At 40.0% G+C, this 13,758-nt stretch overlaps 2 protein-coding genes across 4 annotated transcripts; one reads left to right on the plus strand and one right to left on the minus strand.

The window, feature by feature from the left end:
* Position 1: 1 nt before the first annotated feature.
* Positions 2-5,293, plus strand: nelfe (negative elongation factor complex member E). 3 transcript variants are annotated; one of them, XM_074612856.1, is made up of 12 exons: positions 2-145; positions 1,593-1,702; positions 2,184-2,253; positions 2,688-2,833; positions 2,941-3,015; positions 3,427-3,464; positions 3,572-3,685; positions 3,731-4,002; positions 4,158-4,302; positions 4,451-4,505; positions 4,785-4,887; positions 4,989-5,293. In XM_074612856.1, the coding sequence occupies exons 1-12, from the start codon at positions 34-36 to the stop codon at positions 5,063-5,065; spliced, it is 1,317 nt and encodes a 438-aa protein (XP_074468957.1). In that variant the 5' UTR covers positions 2-33; the 3' UTR covers positions 5,066-5,293. The 3 variants fall into 3 exon arrangements, with proteins under 3 accessions (XP_074468957.1, XP_074468955.1, XP_074468956.1); XM_074612854.1 differs by having other exon boundaries at positions 3-145; positions 3,572-4,002; XM_074612855.1 differs by having other exon boundaries at positions 91-145; positions 1,617-1,702; positions 3,572-4,002.
* Positions 5,294-6,712: 1,419 nt separating this feature from the next.
* On the minus strand, positions 6,713-13,757 carry LOC141754057 (uncharacterized). The gene is made up of 5 exons (XM_074612853.1): positions 13,626-13,757; positions 11,590-11,793; positions 11,284-11,478; positions 10,746-10,952; positions 6,713-9,443 (listed from the first exon to the last, which is right to left on the minus strand). Exons 2-5 carry the CDS (start codon positions 11,791-11,793, stop codon positions 8,343-8,345), a joined length of 1,707 nt encoding a protein of 568 aa, XP_074468954.1. The 5' UTR covers positions 13,626-13,757; the 3' UTR covers positions 6,713-8,342.
* Between the last annotated feature and the right edge of the window lies 1 nt (position 13,758).

Genomic DNA, 13,758 nt, shown 5'->3' on the forward strand with positions numbered 1-13,758 from the left:
TATCACACGTTTTCACAAACATGTCTAAAATATATGATTCATTGTTTAAAAAAACTAAATAAAAAAAAAACTAAACGCGACCAGCAGTTGCTGCGTCATATTGCCGCGTCGGTGTTTTTGTTGAGACACACACCGTGTGAGTCTGGTGAGTGAATGAATTAAAAGCTAATAGCTGTTATATTAAATAGTTTTTAAGAGACTGAGCATGCTTTTTATTATTCTGGCATGCTGGTAGTTTACTTCTTATGTGGTCTGAATTGGCTAACTACATTTATATTCTATTATCTTTGGTTTCTGGTTAGAGACTCTATTAGCTTGTCTGAGCAGCAGCTGTGGACTAGTTGAATGTACATTTGTTTATGCATGTTTTGTGTTGCTAACTTACACCGTTGTCCCCCGAGCCATCAAACTGTACAACACCTCTCTAGGGAGGAAGGGGGATAAAGGAGGATGGTCTGCAGGACAGATAATAATGCATACAGTGCACTTTCATAGACTAAGCTACTGGAGTTACCCTGCACTATATTCAGCTTTAACAGTCTCTTCTGCACTATATTCACTTTTATAATAGTCCTGTATCACAGCTGTTACTCTGCACTATACTCAGCTTTAACAGTTTTCTTCATCTCCTTGTATTTTTATATCTGGTATATTCTTTTGTAATTTGCACTACTAACTTTTTTACTGCCTTTTTACTAACATGTTTTGCACTATGGAACTGTGATGCTGGAAACTTGAATTTCCCACAAGATCAATAAAGTTACTATCTGTCTGTCTGTCTGTCTATCTATCTATCTATCTATCTATCTATCTATCTATCTATCTATCCATCTACTGTATCTATCTACCTATCTATCTATCTATCTATCTATCTATCTATCTACTGTATCTATCTATCTATCTATCTATCTATCTATCTATCTATCTATCTATCTATCTATCTATCTATCTATCTATCCATCTACTGTATCTATCTATCTATCTATCTATCTATCTATCTATCTATCTATCTATCTATCTATCTATCTATCTATCTATCTATCTATCTATCCATCTACTGTATCTATCTACCTATCTATCTATCTATCTATCTATCTATCTATCTATCTACTGTATCTATCTATCTATCTATCTATCTATCTATCTATCTATCTACTGTATCTATCTATCTATCTATCTATCTATCTATCTATCTAACCATCTACTCTATCTATCTATCTATCTATCTATCTATCTATCTATCTATCTATCTATCTATCGATCTACTGTATCTATCTATCTATCTATCTATCTATCTATCTATCTATCTATCTATCTATCTATCTATCGATCTACTGTATCTATCTATCTATCTATCTATCTATCGATCTACTGTATCTATATCTATCTATCTATCTATCTATCTATCTATCCATCTACTGTATCTATCTATCTATCTATCTATCTATCTATCTATCCATCTACTGTATCTATCTATCTATCTATCTATCTATCTATCTATCTATCTACCTATCTACCTATCTATCTATCTATCTATCTATTGATCTACTGTATCTATCTATCTACCTACTGTATCTATCTATCTGTCGCAGTTAATGCAGTTGTGTGCATCGTAGCTGTTTCCATCATGGTGGCGTTTCCAAGTTCCCTGACTGAAGAAGAGGAGGCTCTGCAGAAGAAATATGCTAAACTCAAGAAAAGGGTAAATAAATTGACGCTTTGCAGAGTCTTTCAAAGCATAGCTCAAGACCCACCTCTTTTCTTGGCTTTTGAATGTACTTGAATTGTGATTACTAATCGGCCTTTTATAATGCTCATTATAACAGTGTTTTACTCATGGATTTTATCTTGGTGTCTCTGTGGATGTGTGAGATTTTGTTGTCTGCTCTGTTGACCTGTTTTTATTCTGCATTATGTCTGTAAAGCACTTTGGTCAGCTCATGTTGTTTTAAATGTGCTATAGAAATAAATTTGACTTGACTTGACATCCCTTAGTACCAGGGTAGTTTATGAAATGTGAGACTGTGGCATTGTGAATAAAGACGTGAATGTGTAACAATATCACTGCTATTGTGTTGAATCCCCAGTTTGTTGAGTGAGTAACTCAGGGGAGCACATTGAAATAAGTCTCTTTTTTTATTCTTATTATTTCATCACGTAACTCTTTTTTTCTGTCTTTTCAGAAAAAGACTCTGCTCGCCTTGAAGAAGCAGAGTTCAACTAACCAGACAAACCAGAGTGGCTTGAAACGGAGTAAGTGATTTTGACTCTATTTATAGTAATTTGTTTAATACAGCATTTGTCTTTTCTCAGCTAACTAAAATACACATTGTGTTACACATTTATGCAAACACTTTATTTTATACAATGACACCTGTTGAGACTCTGATCTTACGTACAAATATGTCCTGTTCACAAGAACTTAAGAAAACACAGTGACGAGTGTAAACACAATAATGAAGTTAAATTATAAATGTTCTGACCATAAATACCAACAAATAGCTGGACAAAATAGACAAAATATATATGTCTTGCATGCTATTTGTATACCTGTACTCAGACTATTTGAAATATTCAGGCTTTTGGCGGCCCCATTTTTATTTCTGCAGAAGCAGCATATATTTTACTTTATACAATCTTAATACTTAAACACTGGTTATACTTTTATCCACTTTCCTTCATAATAGCTTTGTCAGACCAGCCTGTCGTCGACACTGCAACGGCGACGGAGCAAGCAAAGATGCTGATCAAGACGGGTGCCATCAGTGCCATCAAGTCAGAGAACAAGAACTCTGGCTTTAAGCGCTCTCGAATGCTGGAAATTAAACTCAAGGTGAGCTGTCATTCTTTCTATGTTGTTGTTTCGGCTGATGCTCAGCCGTTTCTTTGCTTTTTTTTTTTTTTTTAATTTGTTTAAATGTTGCTCTTTATCTGCCACAGGATCCAGAGAAAGGCTCGATTCCTGCTTTCTTACCATTCCAAAGGAGTGTCTCTACAGATGAAGAACAACCTGAAGTACAAAACATTATAAAAACATGGCTGCAAACATGAACCCTTTGTTGAGTGAATGTGTATAGGTTTCTTTCTCCAGTAGTATCAAGTCCTCAAAATTTAGAATATTATTAGGAAAAATATACTAATGTAATGTTTACGTCTTGTTGTGGTGGCCGATTGCAATTGAATTGAGACACATTCAAACTAGTGTTTTTGACTCAGAGTTAAATATCTTATGTAGAATTTCTGTCAAAGGTGACTCCTAGTGGTAGTGTTAAAAAGGCACATATTCACATTTATACATTTGCACATTACACGGTCTGAAAATGACTAAATAGGTTGAGGAAAAAGCTGTAGTCCTCTAAGTTGCACTTGAACAGAAAACAAAAGGTATAGCTTATTTTGATGTTGTCATATTTGTGCTTCTCCTAGTCTGGGAAAAGAGCCAACAGGAAGTCTCTGTATGAGAGGTAATGTCTCAAAAACCACGATGAATAAGCAAAACAACCTGTTGAATACACTGACACTGGGGTTCTGTGTGTGTGTAACATCATTTCACCCTTGTGACCCCCTGCAGCTTTGTCAGCTCAAGCGACAGATACCGGGATGAGGAGGAAGGAGGCGGCACGTCGTCCAACCGCGAAATCGACAGAGGAGACCGAGGAGACCGAGGAGAACGAGGAGAACGAGGAGACCGAGTAGACAGAGCAGACCGAGTAGACCGAGTAGACAGAGCAGACCGAGTAGACAGAGCAGACCGAGTAGACAGAGGAGAACGAGGAGACAGAGAGCGAGACCAGGTCCGAGAGCTGGAAGCAGAGCGGGACAGGGATAGAGACAGAGATAGAGCTAGAGACCGAGAGAGAGACCCCGAGAGGGATAGAGACAGAGGCAGGGAAAGAGACAGGGAACGGGACCGGGAAAGAGACGGAGACCGAAGCAGAGACAGGGAACGGGATCGAGATCGAGACAGGGAACGGGACAGAGAAAGAGATGGACCGTTCAGACGTGAGTAATCCGTCCATAGGGAAGGCAGAAATGCAGATATCTCAACAAATAATACTAGTAGTTGACAAGAATGCAGTGCAGATCATAATGTGGATGTAGTGTGGTGGTGCATGCTGGGACACATAAATGATCTTCTCCCCTGTTTTCATCCTCAGGCTCAGATTCATACCCAGAGCGGAGAGGGGTACGAAAGGGGAATACGGTGTATGTTTACGGCTCTGGGCTCAGCGAGGACAACCTGCGCTCTTCTTTCTCTCAACATGGAAACATCATCGATCTCTCCATGGACAACCCACGCAAGTATGCAACCATTAAACAACTCTGTGTGCACTTAGTGTTCATCTCTACCTACTGTTATGAATGTGTTGCTGTCTTATTACACATTCTTTACTGTCTTCTTCTGCTTCTTTTGTATTCTTTGATACAGTTGTGATTTTTCTCTTTCTAGTTGTGCATTTATTACATTTGAGAAGATGGAGTCTGCAGACACGGCTGTAGCTGAGGTTGGTGTAGTGGGTTAGTGGGTTGGTGTAGTGGGTTATGGAGTAAACTCATTTCATGTGTATTGTAAAACGTGTGAGAGAATGCACTGAAATAGTACAGTCGTTGTAGATATTAGCACTTTTTTACTCATTTCATAATGTCTAATAAATTAAGTAATAATGAAATGTAGTCATTGTTTTAGTTTACTAGAAGACACCCTGAGGTTGTGTCCTGCTCATGTAGACTGTAAACCAAGCAGACAACACTCTAAACACACCTCGCTGTGTTTCACCTCACAGTTGAACGGAGCCATGGTGGGAGACGTTCACATCAAAGTCAGCATCGCCAGGAAGCAGCCCATGCTGGATGCCGCCACTGGCAAATCTGTCTGGGCTTCACTGGGTAAACACGGTGCTCTTATTGTTTGTTTAGACATTGATCAAACTCTCTGTGTGTCTGCACAGCGTGGCTTAACCTTCAACAACTTCTCTCTTCCTTCACAGCTGTGCAGAACAGCACTAAAGGCTCCTACAGGGACAAGAGGAACCAAGTCGTGTACAATGAAGATTTCCTGAAATGAAAAAAATAATCTCTGTTTTTGTATTTTTGGCATATAGCTTTTCATGTTTCTGTTTTAATGATGTTAGCCAGCTGCTTAAAGTGTCTGTGTTGCAGCGTGAAATCAAAATCATCTGTTGTCTTTTGGATTAGATCGTTTTATGGTCGGTATCTGATGCTGTGTGTGGCTCGTGAAGCTAGAGATGCTGTTTTGAGCTCAATAAAAAGTATCTATACATTGTTACCTTGAGTGAGATTCTATGAGCCTTCTATCAACAACACACAGTCAAAGTGGGAACTGTAATAATGTTACCGCCGGCAAAATACCATCACTAATTAAATCCATGCTCTACTTAATAACTGTGTTGGTTATGTCAAAGCAAGCAAGTAATGCGCCTATTTGGAAATGTTTCTACCGCGAGTAACAGTGACCTGGGTGTGTTCAGGGACGGATTTAGTGATTTGCTGCCATCTAGCTTTACTTTTGACCCTCTCTAACTAGGAATGTTGGTATTGCCAGTGGTAGAGGAAGGAGGACACTCAAAACCTTTTTTCTAAAGTAAAACTATTAAAGATTAATAGTAAAGCTATTAATACCGCACAATAAAAGTCCTGCTCTTCATATGTTTACTTCAAGTGCAGTGAAAGAGCTGTATTATCAGCACAATGTACGTAAATGTACTTTTGAACATCTGTTCGAGGTGGAGCTTTCAATTCTATTATAATGCTGGATAGTTTACTGAATAATAATGCGTCATATTATATTTTGTGAGTAAAATCTGAATCTGCAACGTAACCAGTAACATTTTCTGTCAGATAAATGTAGTACTGCAATGTTTTCCTCTGAAGTAGAAGTATAAAGTTGAGTTGCATATTTTTTATATGCTTTGGGGGCCTTTTGTAAGTTATTAGGGTACAAAGAGTTAGAATAGTAACATAATTCAATATTTTTCATATCTAAATATCATAATAAATCGGTCCTTTTAGTTGCCTACCTTGCCTATCGGTAAAGTCTGCTCCCGGTGTTTTTTCCGGTGAACCAGAGTGTGTTTCTGACCGTGAGCAGCCGTGACTTTAGTGTGTGGCATAACTATGTCATGGCAGGTGTGTTGCCCAGGATCCAAAGGAAGCGCAGTGTCGAGTGTGAAGTTGTTAGTATGAATTTGAGAAAGCTGCAAGCAGCAACACCACAGGCCAAGCATTTGTCCGTTCTGAACAGGCTTGTTTTCAACGGACACGGCACTAGTGTGTATTAACAAAAAAATGCAGTTACCCAACTTTCCAGGGTAACTGTGTGAATCTGAGTGAACAATCCCACTTTCAAAATGTATTTCCTGAATGTTTTTCAACAGAAGAACAAGTCGTACTAGACATTCAAATTGTATGCAAGAGAGAGAGCACAACTACACTTCCGTCATTTTGGAATTAAAGTGACTACTGATCGTGCCGCACAAATGTGAAACTAAATTATTTCTATTCTATTGTCATATTCTACCGAAATTGCCTGTGTTGAACAAGAAAACATTATAAATATAATAAGCCTTTTCAGTCCAAAATGATGGCAGCGGCTGTTGTCAAAAAAAGTTTCTTCTTTGCTTCTATACTCTTTGCTCCCACTTTCTCCCACTAAATAGTCATCATAAGTAAAACATAAGGTGGACTAATATTACACAACTGACTAGTGTTTATATGAAACTGAGAGGACACTTTCTAATTATTTTATTTACACACACATACATCATCTTTTCTTTGAACCGTGGCCAGTCAACATACTGAACATGTTTTACATATATTCAAGTCTAACATCACAGTTCTGAGTCAAATTAATAAAACTATTCTAGGAGACATGAGAATCAATAGGACTTTTGTCAGTGAGGACACTTTGACACATCACAGTATGAAAATTACAGTTCCATTTAGCTGCTTTGGTTTCCAGGTGTTGGTATCGTGCGTGCTGCCTCTCCGTCACAGCTCACTGGGACTTTAAACACAACAGAGCTGTCGTTAATGTTATTAGTAATACCTGTGCTATGAAACAGGCCTCTTGTCTCAGTGTGAGAGGGAGGAGGACCGTTCAGTAATTTCTACCCACATCCATCCCTTGGTAGGTATATTTTTATGCAAATTTGAAACATATTTCCTATGAAAGGACTCCTATTTTCACAGTCTTACATTTTAAAAGGCCTCATAGTCAAGGGTACAGTGTGTAGCATTTCGGGGGATCTATAGCAGTTTGTTTCCATGTAGTTCTGTCTGTGTACGTATGAGAGTCAACCGGAAGTTCATTCCTTCCTATGGGAACCTCCGTGATCTCGGATATGTTTGCCAAACTCCTCTTTCCTTGAGTACGTTGAGGAAAAAAAATTAACTTTTGTGACAGATTACAGAAAGACTGTATGCACTGTGTGCCAAATTAGCAAATTAATAAACTGATTGATGAAATGTTCACTGGCATATTTAGCAATTTTATGAACTATTTTGTTAAAAGACGTACAGTATGAGCAACTATATGCACTCTGTTACACATCTAGCATGCTGTCACTGTTAGCTAAATATGCTGTCGAACTTTTCACTTACTATAAAAAGATTAATTTGACTTGTCTAGACAATAACTCTTAGATATATAAACACTTTTTTATATAGGTGTAGTAACTTCTCTCCCATATCTGCGGTGGTGTTTCTATCCACTCGTAAAGAGATACATTTTTACATTTTTATATTGTATACTATACAGATTTACGGACAAAAAACTGTGTAAACGAGGTGTTAAAATGAGCCCTTCACATCTACATAGGGAGCGAGTCCTCTTCATGGAGTCTGCCATGTTGCTCCGCCATGTTTCTACAGTAGCCCAGAACCGACAAACCAAACATTGGCTATAGAGAGAACCTTTTGTTTTTTTACGTTTCCCTTAAGGCCACCGTAGTTCTCCGACACGCTTGTGAAACTGCGGTAACGTGAGCCATAGAGTGCAAAACTGTGGTACCGCCAGCCGCCGTCTGACTTTCCTTGCTATTAAAGTAGTGTTATTATGGTAAGGATGGTCGCTGAGAGAGGTGAACGGCGTTACCACGGTTTTGCACTTTGTGGCTCACGTTACCGCAGTCTTGGAAAGGAAGGAGTGAGCGGAGGGGTATTCAGTTGGTTTCGAACTGCAACCATACCGCTAGATGCCACCAAATCCTACACACTGTACCTTTAATATTCACATGGGGGTCGTGACCCCACAGACTGCAGTGAGCTGCCGAGCCTGAGCAGCTTCAGATATTTAGACACTCGACTGTCTTTAAAGCTTTGACCTATGACACTTGTTCAGTAACCAGACATTCCTGCTCTTCCTCTCGTATTCTTCCAGCGGCCCTCTCCCTCTCCTCCTGCTCATGTAGAGAGTTCTGCCCCGTGGTTTTCCCGTGTTGCTCCTTCAGGTGGCGTCGTAAGGCGGGCTTGTGGGCAAAGCGGGCGTGGCAGTACGCGCAGTGGTGCGGCCGCTCGCCACTGTGGAGGTTCATGTGGTCTATCAGTGTGGATTTCTGGGTGAAAGTCTTGTAGCACAGGGGGCACTGGTGGGTCTTGCCGGCGCCTCGGTGCACGGCCATGTGTCTGGTGAGGTTGGCGGAGTGGTGGAAGTGTTTGCCGCAGCAGGGACAGGCGTATAGCAGGTGAGTGGAGCGGGAGTGGATGGCGAGGGAGTGGGCCGAGGGGAACGTCAAGCCGCAGTGCTCGCAGATCACAGGCCCGGTCACGCTCGAAGTGGATCCCACCACTGCAACGGACTCATCCCCTCCCTCGTTTGTTCCGACAGTCGTCATCCCTGAACTCCCCTCACCCACACCAGACTCCTCCAAGGCGTACTGGGTCACAGTGTTGGCCGCCATTGGAGAGACCTCATCTCCCTGCCGTTCGCCCATGCCGAAGTCTAACTGCTGGAGTTCAACTGGGACGTAATTCCCCGTCTTAAGTCCTTCCTGGCTGTAGTCCAAGCCGAAACCCCCTCCCATCCCTGCAGTTGTTAGGTACCACAAATCCTGGTGAGCCACACCTGTAGGTCTTTTCTCCTGCGATGTCGCCCACCTTCTCCTCTTAAAACCCCGTCCCCTGCCTCTCCCTCTGCCCCGGGCAGTTTTGGGGTCAGGCAGCCTGCGCCTCAAAGCACGGAGCGCCTCCACTGTAAGTCCCCCCATACCGAGGTCTTCTTCTGCTGCATTCAAGTCATATTCACTCCCTTCTCCTCCCATCACGACACCATCCGTCTCTGGGTAACACGCATCTTGAGCTCCATCGGAAGGAGCTCCTCTCTCCTCCTCCCTCTCTCTGTTCATCTGCTCTTCTTCAGAGATGTACACTCTGAACACATCGTAGTCCTCCTGTCTGGTCGCTTCCTCCTCGTCTGATGCATTGACCTGTAACAGAAATGAAGACTGAGCAAAGCGTGTCGTGATGTAACTAAAAACCGTGAAAAATGCTCATAAAAATGTCCCGGATTTTCCCTAAATTGCTCGCTCTGTCCAACCTACAATCCTAAACCCAACGACATTAAATTTACAGATATAAAACAGAGAAAAGCAGCAAATCCTCCAATTTCAGAAGCTCAATATAACAATAACTAATTATTGTATTGGTAAATTACTTTCAATGGGTACTAAAATGGTTGCCGATTAATTTTCTTATGATCGACTAATTGTTTCAGGACTAAAAGTGCCATTTAATGATTGTATTGGTACTATTTATGTTTGTACCGGTGCTTTCAAAGACAGACACAGGCAATGGACACACAAGCATGTTTATTGTCCCTGAAAACCTCTCTTCTGTGTCAATCCTGTGCTCTCTGTTATCTCCCTCACCTTTTCATCCTGCTACCCTGTCCTCTGTAACACCCACCCTTTATCACACTTCACACATCACTGACTATCTGCTGGGACCATTTATAGCTCAGTATAAAAGTCATGCAGGGACAAAGGAAGGAGGTGGGAGCTCTTTCTCCCCTGTGTGTCTAGCCAGACACAGAAACTGTCCTTAAACTGCTAACCTTTGTTGCTCTGAATACATCTCAACAGGACAGACAGAACACTGGTGTGGAAATTTACACCAGTGACCAACCAAAAGCTGGTTAAAAGGGACACTCTACCAAAAATCTATCTTTGTGTATCAAATGTTTAAAATCATCTCTTAAAACTCACTTTTATCGTTTTTATCTTGTTATGGTATTATTTGTGTATGCTCCTGAATTGTTTTATGCTGTAGTACTTTTAAACTTATCATTTTTTTTTGCATTTTTGCTTTTGTTTTAAAGGGGAAATATGAAAAAATCACGTTTTCAGTGCTTGTGCACATACATTTGGGTATCTGAGTGCCTTCCAACCAACAAACTGTGAAATAAGACAACCCAGTCAGTTTTTGTGGGCTGTCTAGGTCAGAAAACATGTGGTTCAACAAGTCATTCAAGTTTGGCTCCCCTTCCTTTTTGAACATTAAAGCATGTAAACATGTTCCAGTAGAAACCCAAAACACAAGTATGAACCTGAAAATGAAAATGATATGTCCCCTTTAATGTGAAGCACTTTGTAACTCTAGCACTTTGTGCTATATGAAAAAAGTTGATATTACTATTATGACATGATCATTGTAGATTGTAGATTTGTAAATTCAATGTAGATTAAAAAGGTACCGTGGTGGTTTCTGTTTTTTCTTTCACACACACAAACCTTAATGCATGGCTCATCCAGCATGGGACTTCCATCGTGGTGTTGACTGCTGCCCTGAGCCGACATGTCCCCGCTGTTCTCCTCCACTGAGCGTAGTGCAGGACTATGTGAGTGCACAGGGGAGGGTCGGCTGGTGGGAGGAGACGCAACGGAGTGAACGCTTCCGCTGACGATCATCAGTCGAGCCTGGTTCTCCTCTGAAGTCATCTAGAGGAAGGAAACAGATTGTGAGATTGCTAAAAACTTGTGAAAACTGCTTTACTATAATCTAGGAAGGTGCTGAAAATGACTTCTAACGCAACATGCAAAAACTAAGATAAGTAACTATGGTTAGGATAAAAATATACTCAAGTTTGCCACATTTTTTACATTGATGACTTGATTGATTTACATGCAACAGGAAAAATTAAAGACACTTATAAATTATGACAAATTTAATCCTGAAAAAGACATTTTCCCATCACTGTACAAAATATGTATCAACTTAACGAGAATGAATAGGATAACCCGGTTAAAATGATTGTTTTGGTTTACTGACCTTCAGTGGACTGGGGTTTTTTAGCTGCACATACTTCTTCAGTGCTCCTCGGCAGCGCTCCACAATATGCTCCATCTGTAGGTAGCTGGCAGCGGTCAGGTAGTTGACAATCTCCTCTGGGTTAAACTGCAGGACGCCAGTATAACAAGACTGAAGCAGACCGCACACCACTGTGGAGCTGTAGAGCATCGACACCTGGGGGAATAATGTGAAACAGATAATGTAAAGAGGCACTGTTTTCCTACTCGGCAGGAGAGCGTTATAGAGAGACGGTGTGACTTTGTGTGTGTGTTAAATTTGGCCTACCTGAAGCTTGGGGGACGGGTTAAGGAGGAACTGGTCCCTCAAGAAGGGCGAGCAGGCAGCCAGCACCACCTTATGTCCCCTGAATGTCTGGTTGTCGCTGACCATGATGGTGATGTCACAGAAGTGCTGGCGGGACCTCAGCGAATTCATGTGCTTCAGGGTCGTGTCCCCGTGGCCTGGCAACCGGAAACACAGCATCTCCATCTTGGCTGCAGAGAAATTGGGAAGTATAGTATTTATTAAAAAATAACTCAATGAAGTGGTCTTTAAATCTTTATATTGAAGATTAAAAAGCAGACAATGTGTTCAATACCAGATACATCGTGGCTACCTGATCTAACCCCATTATGCTCCTGTATGGCCCCAAATGAACTCAAAATTGCACTGTAAACAGAACCTGGCTGGAAAGCAGTCAGACAGGGTTTTTGTTTGAACAGATTTTAGTCATATGCTCGGGGCCTAAAGCATTATTATAATCTAGCTATTCTTCTTAGGTGAAATCTGGCACTGAGGGTTATTTTTTGGGATGAATCAGAGTTTCATAAATACCATATATATTTCCTCCTGAGGAAAAAAAAAATTCAGAAGACAAATCAATTGTTGGTCAATTTGAAGGACATAAATCTGTGACTGAAAATCTCAAAAAAATAAATCTCAAAGACCTGATTTCTACACAAAAGCTTGAGTTGAGCAAAACTGCTAAAAGTCAAATATCACAAATTAAACCATTCAATATCTCATCAACAATTATGTGATATTTTAGGCATATATACTAGTGATTTACCACTAAAGGTGTATAATCTATACTTAATGCTATGTGTGAATGATGTGGCCTGTAAGAAAAATAATAAGAATGTTGATATGATGAACCAGCCATTGGTCATTTAAATCAGGTTTAACATTAAACTAAGATAAGATAAGATAAGATATTACTTTATTAGTCCTGCGGCAGGGAAATGTGCAGTGTACAGCGGCAAAGGGGATAGTGCAAAAAACAAGATGCATCAGCTAACACAGTAAAAAAAAGAGCTAAACAAAGTGTAACAAAAGATTAACCATTTAAATAGAAGGAAGTATAAAAATAGGAGCAGTATATACAGTATTGACAATAAACAGACAATTAACAAAATTGAAAAAGTGGAAAATGAGCCTAAGTGCAGATGATTGTACCACCTGTAATGCAGCTTTAAGACCAAGAAAACACATTTTTTAGCTCTATATGGAAACTTTTACTTACTATGTGTTATGGTACTGTAATTCAATATAATACAGCTAGATGGTTTGTTGTCTCACTTCACTATATCGACACATTTGAATGCCAGTTTTGACTTGTAGGGAAAAGTTAGCTAACATTTGTGGGGCGTGAGGAAAGCTATAAAGACCAACATGTTTTAATAATAGTGTTTATTTGTTTTGCACAATTTAAGACTATACAACATAACAAAAGAAATATATGAATAATATAAAGTGCAGGAAGAGGCAAAAAAAACAACACTCTGAAGCCTCCACCTAGAGACACGATTAATATAAAGAAGTAATATGACTACATAAGTTTCAAGTTTATTTGTCATATGCATTTAAAAGTACAGTGTACAGTGAAATGTAATGAAATACATTTTACCCTGGCTCTCTCTCAGCCCTTAAAATCTATAAATAGTACAGTTGATAAATACTACAATAAATAAGACAATACCTAAAAGTGATAACAACACAATTAGGACAAGATATATATATATAAACAACAATAACAATACAGTAAATACATCTATATAAGTGTGTGTGTGTGTGTGTGTGTGTGTTGCATGGAAGTGTATTGTGGAGCCTGAGATAACATGAGGCTATGTAACAGTAAGTCGACTGTTTGTTGAAAGAGGTTGAAATCCATCACAACACATTTGTTTCCCTGCTTTCCTTCTGGCCTGAAGATATCATCCACTTGTCTGACTGTTAGTTAGCCACCATTAGCTTGCTGTGGCATCGTCTATCCGCTGACCAACCACATAAAACAACCAGTTATCATGAAACTTTGTCGTCACTCACCTCCTATCGCTTCTCCCTTTAGTTGAATGTCTTATGTGTTTTCTAAAAAACACAAATGTGAGTTTGTATCACCAGGACAACCGGTGGTTCAGTTGCTGTGAGTTAAGCTAGCCGGCTGTATTTCCTCAT

Source organism: Sebastes fasciatus, chromosome 17 (assembly GCF_043250625.1).
Source record: "Sebastes fasciatus isolate fSebFas1 chromosome 17, fSebFas1.pri, whole genome shotgun sequence".
Lineage (NCBI taxonomy): Eukaryota > Metazoa > Chordata > Actinopteri > Perciformes > Sebastidae > Sebastes > Sebastes fasciatus.